Raw genomic sequence first — 16,398 nt, forward strand, 5'->3', positions numbered from 1 at the left:
GGCTTCTGAATAGTAACTTGTGGCCTCAATATATTAATTTGTGGCTTCTGTATAGTAATGTATGGCCCCAATATAGTAATTTGTGGTCTCAATGTAGTAACTTGTGGCCTAACTATATTTATTTGTGGCTTTAATATAGTAATTTTGGCCTCAACATAGCAATTTTTGGCTAATTAATAGCCTTAATATAGTGATTTTTGGCCTCAATATAGTTGTTTGTGCCTAATTCATAGCCTTAATATAGTAATTTGTGGCCTGTATATATTAATTTTGGCATTAATATATTAATTTATGGCCTCAATATAGTTACTTGTGGCTTTTGTACAGTAACTTGTGGCCTCAATAAAGTAATAATTTGCAGCTATTTTATAGCCTTAGTATATTAATTTTGGCACTGATGTATTAATTTGTTGCCTCAATGTAGTAATTTGTGGCCTCAGTATAATAATTCGTTGCCACACCTTATTAAAAAATGTTAGGGGCTCGGTAAATGTCACACAATAAAAAGTTAGTTCACCAATTGAACGTGTACGCCAAGGTGAACTCTCTTACCTTTAAAACGCGCTGTATGTCTGCGCTGAAAGTCCTCAGGACTGTTGTGGTGCTCGTCGTTTAGGGTTATTACGGTAGCGCCTTGTGGCAATGGTGAGACTCGCTGCTGCCTGCAGGTTCGGTCGCTGTGCTGCTGCTGCTGTTTCCACGTTGACCATGTCGAACCTCAGGTTCATCGGTGAGTTCAGCTCCGGGGGTTCACCGCCCTCATTCACGGGTTCACAGGCCCTGAACCTGAACCAGGAGGCGCGCAGAGACGCTCAGCTACGCCCATTCATTCACAGAAACACATTGAACCACGACAGCTGAAGTCGGCTACTGATTCGCCTGCTTCGTGTCCCAGTCCACCTTAAATGGTGCTGCAGTAGCATTCTGAGGCTATAGGGGCCAGATTGTAACTGCTGGATCATTTAAGGTGGACCGGGAAAATTCGAACTAGAAGCGAATATGAAGCCAGTATTAGCCTCGTTCACTCTTCTGCATTTAAAGGGGCGTTCCGGCCTAAAACTAGCATGTAGTGTGTTGTTAGTCGTGCTTTGCGATGTTCAGCCTCGGCGGGTTGACAGAAAGTGCGATTTGGTATACTTTTTACTGTTTTCATCATCGAGGGTTCTGGAACTACAATACCCAGCAGGCAATGCGCAAATACGTCACAGCCGTTGGCAATCTGGAAAAGGATTTATCCAAATACAGTGTAGATATAAAACTTAAATGTGTGGTTATTGGCTTATATTGTAGTCTCTGTTTTGTAAATTTTATTTTAAATCTGATTGTCTTTTTGGGGAAATACCACTTACACAGGTGAAAATACGGTAAATGTAAGCCACACCACAAAGTTCTCTTAGTTGAATTTAATTTGTTTAGTCAGTCTCTTAATGTCTTAGCAATAAAAAAGGCTATGTCTGCTTTTAGGTATATGAGGGATTTAAGTTTGCTGAAAGACTGAAAATTGTTTTTTTTTTTGGTTGATATTGACTACGTATGTCTGTAGTTAGGTCTATCTATCTATCTATCTATATATATATATATATATATATATATATATATATATATATATTTACACACACGTATATTTATTTATTTATATATGTTTATTCATATAGGCTGATAAATACATCCTAGCAGTGATGTTTGCTCTCTGGCTTTTTTCTTTATTAGCCAACTAGAAAGAAACATTTCAAACAACCCTCAAGTATCCTTGTAGTTTCTCCCACCTTCACCTTCCTCTTACCTTCAAGATGCATCATCAGAAGGGGGCTTTCCAAGTCTTACGCTCCACCTACATAGGGATACCCAAACGTTTTGTCTTGGGGGCCAAAGTGGAATGTGTGTGGTGGGCCGAGGGCAGACAAATACAAAAAATGTACAAATAAACAGGGTATGAGTTTTTATAAATGTACTTAATAATATTACAGTTTACTTTTTCACTAAAATCGTTCAAAAACACAATTTAAAAGGAAAATATAAAAGTAATAAAAAGTATGCTTGTTCTGTAACTGGGTGAGGGGTGGGGTGAAGATAACTATCTGGCTGGACAAATCAAACATCTTCACGGCCCGCAGGCCATACTTTGGGCAGGCCTACTGATAGCGGCAGCAATTCAAAGTGCTTCACACAAACAGAAAAACAAAAGCAAATAATATTAATTAAATAAAGGCTCATAAGATCTAGCACCTCAGGAAGACATTTGCAAAGATAGTTAGAATAAAATCAAATTAAACTGCTAAAGATAAAAGACAATAAGATAGGAAATAAAATTAGAGATTAAAAGAAATACAAACAGTGCTAAGATAAAGTTCAGTGCTAAACAAAGGCACAAGAAAATGTGAATGTCTTTAAACTGGATTTAAAAATGGCTACATTTGGAGCATATAGAGACACTAGAGCCCCCCCGCTGTAGGAGCTGAATAATGGCATTTTCAACAGATGTAGCAGTAGTTAAATTTCTCACTTTGGGTGGAGTGGCCCTTTAAAGAATGCTTTTAGATTCATTTTATTTGCACACAAGAGTTTTTGTATCAAACCTGCTCCATATTTGCAGTTAAATGCTGTTCAGATGTTGCAGACTGAGATATTGCACAGTTACGTCCACTCTTCTCTCCTTCTCTCTGCAGATATCGGTATAAACCTCACTGACCCCATGTTCAGGGGGGTGTACAGAGGAAATCAGAAGCACGAAGGTAATGACCCATCAGCTCGTTTTACTTCAGAGTGGTCACTACAGTTCAGAATGACATCCAGACCTTCCTAAAGTGTCCCTTTTATTTTCTAGATGATTTCCAGCAGATCATTGAGAGAGCTCTTAGTGTTGGGGTTCAGAAGGTACAGTTTCCTTTAATCATTATTGCCAGTTATTCTTGCCCTGTGTGACCCTGAAACCTGCGAAATAAGGTCCTGTGTGTTTCTTTCAGTTCATGATCACTGGAGGAAACCTGGAGGACAGCATAGAAGCTCTGAAACTGGCACACACCAGAGGTGAGGAACAATGCATGCTGCATACTAGTATTAATAATTGACTTATTTTGGTAATAAAAACAGTATCCAGAGTGATGAACAGCGCCGGAAATGATCATCAAATGACGTTGAAAGCTGTATAACAACGAGAATTGTGTTACAATACATTTAACATCCTCAGCTTATATTTCAAAAGTGGAGATCAAATCTCAAGGCAGAAAACTTGACCTTTGAAAAAGAAATGTAAACAGACAAGTGCAGTGTATTATTTACATTTAATGATGTTCACCAAGTTCTTGAAATTTTGAATAAAACATTTAAAAATACCTTTTGGCGAATAGTTTGTAATATTAATATCCACATTGTGCAAGTCATAAAAATAAAAACTGTTGAAATGGCATGTGATTTAAAACATACTGTTTTCCTGAATATACAGATGCATAAGGACTTAAGTCCAACTTGCACTTTAGTCTAATTATGGCATCGTAACTCCATGGAGAATTTGATAAATATATCTTGCCTCACTAACATGTTATAAAATATCTAATTAAAACACTGTATGTGCACATCAAGGCAATGAATATGAGGTAGTTTTTTGACCCCCTGGATACAATTGAGAATATCAACATCCTAGCGTATCGTCGCTGCCCAACGAAAAACATGTATCTCTGTTTTTTTTCCGGATTATTAAGTTTCTACTTCATTTCAACACACCAGCTGTCTTTTACATTGTGTGAAAATTTCATGATGAATGGACCAATAGAAATGCTCTTAAATCACTTGGGAGAAAACCTCTTTACATTAACTAACATTGAAAGGTAAGAGTGTTGTTGCGCTCTCCTGTATAGCTACTATTTTAGAGATACTTGTTTTTATGATCAATACCCCGACATAGAACTGTACAGCGTGATTCAGAAAGATTCATCCGGTTTCAAAATGATTTATTTCACTTGTAAATCATTACAGAACAATGCAGTAAACTGTAAATGGTTCAAATGAGCATAAAGTTTATTATGTAATTCTACAAGTGCTCAGTATGAACCTCCTCCAGCTGTACGGACAACATCAACACCATAGTCAAACTCATCCCATACTTGATTGAGCATGTCTGGTGTCACTGCACTCACGGCTCTTTCAGTGTGATTTCGGAGATGATCCAGTGTTGTGGAACCAATGACGAACGCTCTGAGCTGTTGGAGGTTCACTGCCCACAAAAATCACACTGCACAGTTATGACGGATTCACTCATATTGAAGTGGAGAACGCAGAACGCTTTTTGCTCAGGGGTCTCCATCTCCTCTCAGACTGAAGGGAGCCATATTCTGGTGACAGTCAGACACTCTATGACCCCCTCTTTCAACTGGTATGTGATTGGTTCCTCGGTGCCTCACGGTTGTAAAAATATGTCGCTTTGAAATCGGATGAATCTTTTTGAGTCACCCTGTATTTCATGTTCCTAAATATGCCGTGTGTGCTGTCTGTCTCTCTAGATGAGTTCTACAGTACTGCTGGCTGCCATCCGACACGCTGTGCCGAGTTTGAACAGAAGGGGGCAGAAGAGTACTTGTCTGCACTCAGAGAGCTGGCCGTCAACAACAGAGGAAAAGTGGTGGCTATCGGAGAGTGTGGCCTGGGTAAAGCACATGACACGTCAATTCACTTACAGTCACTGGACAGTCCTTTATATGTGGATGAGACTGATGTGTGTATTCATACACACTTAAAAAAGATGGTTCTACAAGGGTTCTTCAGTAAAGGAAATGGTTCTTTATAGAACCATGAGCACTCAAAGAACCCTTTGCCTGATGAAATGGTTCTTTGCATCATGAAAGCGTTCTTCAGACTGATGAAGAATGTGCTGTAGATGGCCCTATGTAGAACCTTGTTGAAAATGGTTCTTTATAGCACCGAAAAGTGTTTTTCTATTGTTAGCTTGACATCGAAACACTAGCAGAACCCTTTCACAATGCAAAGAACCATTTAATCATGCAAAGTGTTCTTTGAGTGTTCATGGTTCTATCTATAACCATTTTCTTTACAAAAGGACCCTTGAAGAACCATCTTTTTGGAGTGTAGAGAATGTTTATTACATTGTTAAAGGGGAATTCCACCCATTTTTTTTAATTTATGCATAATTCAACAATTGATATGTAAACAGAGTCATTCAGAGTGGTTTGGTGTTAAATGGTTCATTGTAGAGACTCAGATTTCTTTACAGTGGTGGTGATAGGAACCAGACGTCACAATGTCTACAACACAAATATAGCCATTTTGTTTACTGTCTAAAATGACCAGTTAACCTCTAAATGTCTTTTGAGATGTAACATGTTATGCTGATGATTTTAAAATGGGGGTAAATGTGAAGATATCAATTTTCATTGAGGGCTTCCTATTGAAAAAAGGTGCTGGTGTTGGTCTGATGCTGGTTGACCAACATCCAAAACACAACATGCGCTCATTTTAGTGGTGACCTGCATAACAGCCTCCACTGCTGCTGCTGACCAGCAAACCAGCATCCAAAACACAATATATACTGGTTTTGCTGGGGTCCAGCTATGCTGGTCTGTGCTGTTTTCTCTGGCATTGCCTTGCAGCAGTTGCCTATATTGCCTTACAATGATCTGTATGTATCTTTCTGTCATTAATTAATTTGAATATACATTTTAGACCAAATAAACGTAAAGCTAAGCTTTAATACTGTGCCTCAGACATCAGCCAGTGTATTTATAACCATTTCATATAATAGCTTTCTGTGAGGGAACTCTTCAGATGTTTGGTTCCTATCACCACCATTGTGAACATTTCTGACTTCATAATACTACGTTCACATTAACAGGTTGAAGTGGCACAAATCAGATTTTTTGCCCTAATGTGACTCAGATCTGATGTTTTCAGGGCTGTGTGGACACACAAATCTGATCTTTTCAAATCAGACCTGAGCCAGTTTCATATGTGGTCCTAGATTGGATACGTATCCGATTCGTGGCCATGCAACCTTAATGTGACGCTCAGATCAGAATTCATGTGCTTACTGCGCATGCGGCATCATTCAGCGTTACCATGGCAGCAGCGCCGAACAGAAGTTAAAGCCTGTAAACGGTGGAAAAGCAGCACATCTCACCTTTTTCTCCTTCGTCTCGCTCTAATAATGAAGCTGAGAGCTGATCAGAGTTAATGATCTTCACAGTGAAGCTCGTTCTGCTCGTTAGTCTGTTTGATGATGATGAACGTGATTCATTCACGTGACGTTACTGAGTAGGATGTGCGCATGAGGGTCATTTCAGGACGCCGGTTCGTTACATTAATGACAGATTTTAATCACTTACCTAAACAAGTGTGACCATTAAGTCGGAGAGATCGAATCTGAGCAAAAAATCAGATTTGAGCAACAAGGCTTGTAATGTGAACGTAGCCTGAGTTTCTCTAGAACAGAGCGTTTCACACCAAGCCGCTCTGAATGACCTTGTTACATCTTATGCAGAAATTTTGAAAAGTTGGTGGAATTCCCCTTTTAATATATATTGTAAATTGTTCTGCATGGAGTGCACTATTCAGACTGTGACTCAGAAAGCATGTGGCATTTTCTCTGTCACTCTTCTCCTTTTCTTACATCTCTCAGACTTTGACAGGTTGGAATTCTGTCCGAAGGAGACCCAGCTAAAGTGAGCAGTTCCACTTCTTATCACTCAGAGATTACTAAAGCATGACTGATATAAAAAATGTGTGACTGATACAGATTTCAAGGTGCTACAAATTACAAAAACTTAGTATCGGCCAATATAATTTAATATAGTACTAAAAGAAACATGCTCCCATAGGTTTGTTCAACAGTGCGTTATTCATGGATGTGATTGTCATTTGTCAGCTGTGGATCGCCATATACACCATATACACTGTATACCTAAAAGTATCCAGACATGCTTCTAAATAGTGAATTCAGCTACTTTATTAAAATGTACACAAATGTCCAAAGGTAGAAATTATTTATTTTAATAATTATAGTTACTTTATTTAATAATAAGTTATTCAGTGTATGTTTAAGTACTGTAAGCTGAACACGAGACAGTATTTGATTTTTTTTCATGTTTTAAATAAAAAGAGCTTATTGAGTTTTTGTATTAATGAATACAGAACCTTTTGATCTATATAGTGTATTATTAATGTAAAATATGCAAATATTTAAATACCTCCTGTACAACTATATGTTTTGTTGATTCTCTAAATAAAAAGAAGTGAACACATGGTCTACAGAGAGCACACTTAAATTTTTCTAATTTCTAACTTTGGATAAATTCAATATATTAGAAGGGAAAAAAACATAACTTTAAAAAAATAACTTTTGCACAGGCCACTTTTCATGTTTTACTTTTTCCGAGATGTTAAATTCAGCAAATAAACAGTAATTGTGCACTATAATGTGCAGAAGTGTGTTTTAACTTATTTTCAGTCAGAAAGTCAACTAAACCTGATATTTGACCAGGGGTGCCCAAATTTTTCCATACATCTGTATTATTGGCCAACCGATGTATCAGTCGGAGGAATTATTTAATTTAATTTGTAATGTAATAATGCGAGTAATAATAACGTAAGTACATTCTTAAAACGTTCTTGAATTAAAAGCACGGTTCCAGATGGTATACAGTCTTCGCATCATGTGGAGGTTCTTTAAACTTTAAAAGGTTCTTTACCCTCCCACACTTTATAGCTCTAAAGCTTTAAAGATGCATTCATTGAAAGGTTCTTTAGAGAACCAATAGAAGTCTATCAGTGGTCTCACTCTAAAATCCCTTATTGACACTTCTTGTCTTTAAGCCTTCCTGCTGTCTGCTTCATGTGCTCACAGGTACTTTGAGAAGCAGTTTGATTTGGCAGAAGAGACCCAACTGCCGATGTTCCTGCACTGCAGAAACTCTCATACGGAATTCCTGGGTAGGTCCGAGGCGGGGCGAGGCGGGGCGAGGCGAGGCGAGATGAGATGAAATGAGATGAGATGAGATGATTCTTTATTAGTCCCACAATGGGGAAATTACTTAACAAGGTTTACAGTTTGTTACTTGTTACTATATAGACAAAATATATAATACTAAATGTAAAATAATTAGATGAAAATATAAACTCTCTTCTTCACAAAAATTAACGGTATAACCAAATTATAAATAAAAAAGCAAAAACATATTTACACTGTAAAGATATTTTACCCGAATTTCGCATTGATTATTGCACATGAAGTACTGGTTTATATTATACATGGGAATGGTGAGGAATTAACAATATAAACATTATAAATAGAAAAGCAAAAAAGAGAAACTTGGGCAGAGACTCAATCTAATGATAACAGCTTCCTAAAGCTGAGAAAGATCTGTGATCTCACTCTCTCTAATGTCCACAGACATTATGAAGCGAAACAGAGACAGGTGTGTAGGAGGGGTGGTAAGTGTAACATTGAACACTTCTTCATTGATAGCCATTTTTCTTTCGCATGCTGATGATTTATCCTTAACGCTGTACTTAAACAGTCCTGTTTTGTAGGTTCACTCCTTTGATGGGACAAAGGAGGACGCTGCTGCTCTTATAGACCTGGATCTTTATATTGGCATCAATGGCTGGTAAGCAGATGAGTTTAACTTCGCACGCAAAGCCTTAGAACACAAATCTGATTGGCTCAGCCACATTTTATGCCATTGTAAACGAATCCAGTATGCACACATGACTGCACACACAAGATGAATTCTGTATTAATGCATCAAGTTAGAAAAGCCATTGCGCTTTGACTGTGATGTTGCCTGGTAATCGTTAACCTACTGTTAATTAACTATATTGCTTAGCAAGAATTGTTAAAGGGTCCATATCCGCCACGTTTGATGCATTGTATTATTTCCCCTGAGGTCCACTTATAACGTTTTTGTGGTTTTACATACTAAAACCAGTCATGATTAATTTTACATGACCATTTTCCAGCCTCTTTTCCTCCCTTAGAAGTCATTTTTCTTAATCTTAATTTTCTTAAGACTGATATATGTAAATGAGCTTTGTTCTGATTGGCGGGGAGTGACTCTGGAGCAGTGAAAACGTGCTCTGTGGAGTGATTAAACACGCTTCTCTATCTGTCAGTCTGATGGACGAGTCTGGGTTTGGAGAACGTTACCTGCCTGACTGAATTGTGCCAGCTGTAAAGTTTGGTGGAGGAGGGATGATGATATGGGGCTGTTTTTCAGGGGTTGGCCTAGAACCCTTAGTTCCAGTGAAGGGAAATCTTAATGCTTCAGCAGACAAATTGTATGCATCTAACTTTGTGGGAACAGTTTGGGGAAGAACCTTTCCTGTTCCAGCATGACTGAGCCCCAGTGCACAAAGCAGGGTCCATAAAGGCCTGGCTGGGTGAGTTTGGTGTGGAAGAACGTGACTGGCCCTCACAGAGCCCTGACCTCAACCCCATCACTGCAAAGGGAGACCAACTCTATATTAATGCCTATGGATTTAGAGTAGGATGTCATAAAAGCTTCTGTAGGTGTAATGTGTAGATGTCCCAATCCTTTTGTCCATATAATGTAACTGGTGGGAATTTTATGAATGCAGAATCTTCAAATATACATCACCGTCTCACGAGTCTCATCCCCCAGGCTGAGAATCGCTGGTTTAAACACTGCATGTTTATTGGAGTGCTTGATAATTTAGGCTAAGAGTCCCCATATAAAGTTAGAACACATGACATTGACTTGGAACTTGGGAGTGACTGCACTATCCTGCTTATTTAGAATATCTGCCAAACATACCATGGGGAAATTGAGCTCTGATCGCCTCTAACAATCCCAGTAGTGACTCAGCACAGTCTACTCAGCATGCCTTTGTATGTAATTGAGGCTCAGCTCATCCACAGCTAGAGGCATAAAGGAGGAGTGTGAGAAAGAGCGTGACATACTCTAGATGAGCAATCATTAGGAGAATAGGAGAGGATTCTGGGTAGGTAGCAAGGTGGTTTGGACTGGTTACTACCTCAGGCTTAGTTGCTGCAACTTGCCGTGTGGAGGATGTACTTTAGCCTGAATAGGTCTCACTGTGAGTTGTTTGTATTCTGCAAAATGATGCAGTGCTTCGATGACCAATAGGGTGATTAAGATAATACAGATGTAAGCTCTGAGACTTAAAAGAGCTCAGTGAATAAAAACAATTATGATCAGAAAAGTTAGTTATATGATGCTTAAGGGTGATTCCCAGAAAATGTTGGCCAGATAGCTGTCAAAATTCATATATAATGAAAATAGAAATACGCAAAAGTGATCAGAAGGCAGATTAGCGATCATTAGGAGAACGTGAGTGGATTCTGGGATAAGTAGCTTGGTGGTTGTTATTACTGACTATCATAAAATTGTTCCAGGTTTGGTTCCAGGTACAATGCTGTTGTCTTTCTAACCCAGTGTTGCTTCAGGGACAGCTTTAGTTCCCTCTTTCCTTTCGCTGGGGTTTCTCAATCACCGGGCTGTGGACTGCAAGTGGGACGCAAAGCTAATTCTGGTGATCCTTGGGCCAATGCTGAAGAGGGGCCAGAGGTCGATAGTGGGCCAGTGATGCCACAAGCCATGCAACCACAGCGCAATAAGCAGCTTTATTTTGTTCCCCTCAAGAAACAAAATGTACAGCACCAAAGTTTAAACTTTTCACTCGTGAGTGAAAACTGTTGCTTTATTTGCCACCATTCTGCCTGATTTGAAGTATAGAACAGTATTTTTACTCGGTGATACACAACACATATTGTGGCACCCAAACATTGCTGTGTTGAAATTTTTCATTTATTTATTTAATTCATTTCTGAAAGTTTTTTTTATGTGAGCCTTTATGCTTTCTAGTGATAAATAGGTGGACCTTGAGGTGGAAAAGGCTGAAAAGCCCTGTCATACACTGTATGAGAAGTGCTCTTGGATTTTTAAATCAATTGTTTGGCCCACAAATCAGCTTTACAGTATGTTCCCTTTAGCCCAGCCAAGACATGTTTGATGTCTGAATTTTCCTTCTGTAGATTTGTGCTGAGGCTACAAGGCTAATGTAGCCAAAATGGAAAGTATGTTAATAGCCACCAGGTTAGCATCATGCTAACTGCATGCTCAAAAATCATACAGTTGCCTCAAACTGTATTGAGTTGTTAACTAATCTTAAATAGACTGGCTTCTGACACTGCATGACATTTTTATCTATCAAAATGGACAAAAGTACAGACACAGTTAAGGCTTCAGGATTGCTGCTACTACTGTTTTTAGCTATCCAGTGTAGTTTTGCCAATTTCCTGCATTATTTGTCAAATTCAATGAGAAATGCATGTTCAAATGTAGAAAAGTCCATTTGAATCTATTGTACTTTTGCCCATTTTTCTACATTGGCCTTGGAGGGAAGTTCACTAAAGAAGTTCAAACACCAAACATAAAGGTGAAGAGGACAGTTCAGTAAATTTCATTTGTAAATGTAACCATCATTTTAATGACCGCAGAGAGTCAGCAGTTCGACTCAGGGCAATGACTGATATCACTAATTTCAATCCTCCTTCTGATTCCAGCTCTTTGAAGACTGAGGCAAATCTCGAGGCTATGAAATCTATTCCCACAGAGAGACTTATGATCGAGACAGGTTTGATAACACAGCATTATGTTTTATGATTACATTAACAGCTAAAGCATGTAAGCTAGCACAAACTGGGCAGCTGTGTTTTAGCTGTTAGAGAGTGATGGAGTTAGCAGGAGAGAGCTGCACACAACCTAATACATTTAGCTTTTTTGCTGTCATTTTTCAAACTGAGCAAAATTAATCATTTTTTTACTACAAGCTATGCACACATACACTATATGGACAAAAGTATTGAGATGCACCTCTTAATCATTGAATTCAAGTGTTTCATTCAGTTCCATTGCCGCAGGTGTATAAAATCAAGCACCTAGCCATGCAGTCTGTCTTTACAAACACATGTGAAAGAATGGATTCATTCCAAAGAGCTCCCTGAATTCGAGCATGGCACTGTAATAAGATGCCACCATTGCAAAAAGTCCTCCTAGATATTCCACGATCGTCCGTGAGTGGTATTTATGAACCACTGCAACTCAGTGTTGGACCACGTAAAGTTACAGAACGGGGTCACCAACGCTCTGCTGACTACAGAGTTCAAATCTCCTCTGGCATCAACACAGTCAGCACAAAAACTGCGCCGGGAGCTTCATGGCATGGGTTTCCATGGCTGAGCAGCTGCATGTAAGCCTGACATCACCAAACCCAATGTCAAGCGACAGATGGAGTGGTGTAAATTATGCCACTACCGCTGGACTCTGGAGCAGTGGAAACCTATTCTGTGGAGTGATGAATCATGTTTCTCTATCTGACAACCTGATGGACGAGTCTGGGTTTGGCGAATGCCAGGAGAACGTTACCTGCCTGACTGTACAGTGCTAACTGTAAAGTTTGGTGGAGGAGGGATGATGATATGAGGTTGTTTTTCAGGGGTTGGCCTAGAACCCTTAGTTCCAGTGAAGGGAAATCTTAATGCTTCAGCAGACCAAGACATTTTAGACATTTCTATGCTTCCAACTTTGTGGGAACAGTTTGGGGAAGAACCTTTTCTGTTCCAGCATGACTGAGCCCCAGTGCACAAAGCAAGGTCCATAAAGGCCTGGCTGGGTGAGTTTGGTGTGGAAGAACCTGACTGGCCCTCACAGAGCCCTGACCTCAACTCCATTGGACACCTTTGCGATAAACTAGAACAGAGATTGAGAGCGAGGCCCTCTCATCTAACATCAGTGTCTGACCTCAGAAATGCTCAAAAAGTCCCACGGACACACTGCAAAATCCTGTAGAAGGCTTCCCAGAAGAGTGGAAGCTGTTATAGCTGCAAAGGGGGACCAACTCCATATTAATGCCTATGGATTTAGAATGGGATTCATAAAAGCCCCTGTAGGTGTGATGTGTAGGTGTCCCAATACCTCCATATAGTGTATCTGCTGCAACCCTAGTTTCCAGCACCTACTGTTTATGAACAGTTCAGCTGAAGTCATCATTAAGCTGAATCCCTGCAAATGTTGGGCATCTAAATCCATTGATCACATTGCAGTGGGAATACAGGAAAGTGATCAGAAGCACATTCTACTTGAGCCTGTTTAACTGCCTAAAAGAAGCTGTGTTAGATTTAGTCCAAGATACTGTTGAACTGTGCTTAACAGCTTAACTAGGCCTTTGTAAAACTTCTATACCTGATCATTTTCAGTCTAACAACTGAACCCTATTGCCATTCTGTTCCTCTCTCTCTCTCTCTCTCTCTCTCTCTCTCTCTCTCTCACTCTCTCTCTCTGTGTCTCACTCTCTCTCTCTCTCTCTCTCTCTCTCTCTCTCTCTGTGTCTCACTCTGCCTGTTTACCCTCCCAGATGCTCCGTGGTGTGGTATCAAAAACACTCATGCTGGATCCAAGTTCATAAAAACTACATTTCCCACCAAGAAAAAGTGGGAGACAGGCCACTGCCTGAAGGACAGGAACGAACCCTGCCATATCATGTAGGTCACAGAGCAGCGTTGCAACATCAGAACAAATAACACCACATCATACTGAGACACCAAATGTTCAGTTTGTCTAATCCAGACTGTTTCTCAGTGGAACAGCTTCCCAGACACAAGTTAACGCTTAAAGGTTGCTATAATATTTAAATATAATTACATATTTCTTTACAAAGTACATTACAGAGTTAATTACTTGGTCTAGTCTGTACTTCTGACTTTTGTTCTGTTTGTTTAAATGCTAAGAAATGATAAAAAACATGGCCAAAATATGAAGGATGTTTTTTTGCTTCTGCACAAGACAAATTCAATATGCGATAAAATATCTACTCGTCTACTTACAGACACAAATGTAGCATCACCTGAGAGATTAGAATCAGCACTGTTAGCACAATTTCGCCACTAATTTCAATGAGCTACAAGTAAGCGATGATTAAGGAAACACTTAAGAGACATTATAAATGTAATCATAACTACGTCATGCCCACTTTCCTCTTACAGTGGTGCCACAGTTGTCTCTAGAATGACGTTTTCCAGTTTGAAGACAAGGAGAACCCCCTTCTCATGTTATATTTTGAATCGGCAATAGATTTGAGCAGATACCTGGGTAGCCTGTTTGAATTGTTCTTTTTCCCTCATATTGCTAACATTACTGCTAGTAAACCAAATATCATGTCTTTATTTAACCTCTAAATTAGTGGCTATGATAGAGATCAGTAATATTAACCTTACCACTCTCAATTCTGCAGTGCTGTAGATCCCTAGCACTGCAGTTGAATAACCTGGGATGTAAATGGCAAAGTATCGCTAGGATTGCAGGTACACATTCATCAGTGTAATAGTAAATGCATGTCTTTTTCAGACAAGTGCTGGAGGTGATGGCAGCGGCGAGGAATGAGGACCCTGCGGAGCTGGCCAACACAATCTACAACAACACCCTGAAAGTGTTCTTCACTGGAGGCTGATACATCTGGTCTTACCTAAATCTGTAGTAGTAAAAATGAGGCCTTGTGAGAGCTGAGAACTCACTGAGTCAGTGGATCTTCTGGCTGATGCCCAGATTCTCAGTCATCATAGACATTTTGTTAATGCATGGAAACCATGCACTGAACTGTTCAAACAGCTGATGGAAAAGATGTATTTTAATAAACATGTATAAAAGTTCAGAAATTGCTGTGTTGAGTGATGGAAATGACACTACTGATCAGCACAAGACAGTAAATACACTAAATGTCCAAATGTCTCGACACCTGGTCATCCAGCATTTCATCTGAAATTAAGTGTAATAATAGGCAGTTTGTCCCCCTTTTGCTGCAGTAGCAGCCTCTACTCTTCTACTCTTCTCTTCTTTTCCTGCTTCCAACATAACTGATTCAATTAAGCGGTTAATTGGCAAGACCTGTTTTATGGCAGGAAAATATAAAAATGTGCAGGGCATTGAGTTCTTCAGGACCAGGGTTGGAAACCTGTGCACTAGATGTTGGAACATTGCTGTGAGGGTTTCACTGCATTCAGCCGCAAGAGCATCAGTGAGGTCAGGTACTGATATTGGATGATCAGTTCTGGATCACTCCAACTCATCCCAAAGGTGTTGGATGGAGATCCATCACTCCAAAAGACACAGTTCTACTGTTCCACCGCCCAATGCTGGGGGGCTTTATGCCCCTCTAACTGGTGCTTGGCATCGAACATGGCATGGTGACTTTGGGCTCGTGTGTGGCTGCTCCAGAGCATCCCATTCCATCGCTAAGTGCTTTTCTATGGAGATTATCCAAGCTATCAGTGCACAATTGAACATTTGTTAAAGCAACTGACCTAAAATTAAGCACAATGTTTTATCAATAAAACCAACTTAATGCTGGTGACCACCATATTTTTTTCATTTTGTCCAGCAGTCCATGAATCTTAAAATTTTACATTGGCTTGGTACAAAAAAGACCTTCATTTAAAATAATAATGAATCTCTACAATGTTTTTCCAGATACACTTGCCAAAAGTATTCACTCACCCATCCGAATCATTGAATTCAGGTGTTCCAATCACTTCCACGGCCACAGGTGTATAAAACCAAGCACCTAGGCATGCTGACTGCGTCTACAAACATTTGTGAAAGAATGGGTCGCTCTCAGGAGCTCAGTGAATTCCAGCGTGGTACCGTGATAGGATAAGTCCAGTCGTGAAATTTCCTCACTACTAAATATTCCACAGTCAACTGTCAGTGGTATTATAACAAAGTGGATTTGATTGGGAACGACAGCAACTCAGCCACAAAGTGGTAGGCCACGTAAAATGACAGAGCAGGGTCAGCGGATGCTGAGGCGCACAGTGCGCAGAGGTCACCAACTTTCTGCAGAGTCAATCACTACAGACCTCCAAACTTCATGTGGCCTTCAGATTAGCTCAAGAACAGCGTAGAGAGCTTCATGGAATGGGTTTCCATGGCCGAGCAGCTGCATCCAAGCCTTACATCACCAAGCGCAATGCAAAGCGTCGAATGCAGTGGTGTAAAGTGCTGCCACTGGACTCTAGAGCAGTGAAGACGTGTTCTCTGGAGTGACGAACCACGCTTCTCCGTCTGGCAATCCGATGGACGAGTCTGGGTTTGGCGGTTGCCAGGAGAACAATACTTGTCTGACTGCATTGTGCCAAGTGTAAAGTTTGGTGGAGGGGGGATTATGGTGTGGGGTTGTTTATCAGGAGTTGGGCTCGGCCCCTTAGTTCCAGTGAAAGGAACTCCTAATGCTTCAGCAGACCAAGAGATTTTGGACAATTTCATGCTCCCAACTTTGTGGGAACAGTTTGGGGACGGCCCCTTCCTGTTCCAACATGACTGCGCACCAGTGCACAAAGCAAGGGCCATAAAGGCATGC

The 16,398-nt window shown here is 40.0% G+C and overlaps 1 protein-coding gene across 1 annotated transcript; it reads left to right on the forward strand.

Annotated features, from left to right (window-relative positions):
• Nucleotides 1–588: 588 nt before the first annotated feature.
• tatdn1 (TatD DNase domain containing 1) lies at nucleotides 589–14,686 on the forward strand. Its single transcript, XM_036576871.1, has 12 exons — nucleotides 589–730; nucleotides 2,667–2,732; nucleotides 2,825–2,874; nucleotides 2,964–3,027; nucleotides 4,497–4,640; nucleotides 6,626–6,668; nucleotides 7,850–7,935; nucleotides 8,396–8,436; nucleotides 8,536–8,612; nucleotides 11,552–11,622; nucleotides 13,402–13,528; nucleotides 14,391–14,686. The coding sequence occupies exons 1-12, from the start codon at nucleotides 643–645 to the stop codon at nucleotides 14,491–14,493; spliced, it is 960 nt and encodes a 319-aa protein (XP_036432764.1). The 5' UTR covers nucleotides 589–642; the 3' UTR covers nucleotides 14,494–14,686.
• Nucleotides 14,687–16,398: the final 1,712 nt, after the last annotated feature.

This window comes from Colossoma macropomum, unplaced genomic scaffold, assembly GCF_904425465.1.
Source record: "Colossoma macropomum unplaced genomic scaffold, Colossoma_macropomum, whole genome shotgun sequence".
In the NCBI taxonomy this organism is placed as follows: Eukaryota; Metazoa; Chordata; class Actinopteri; order Characiformes; family Serrasalmidae; genus Colossoma; species Colossoma macropomum.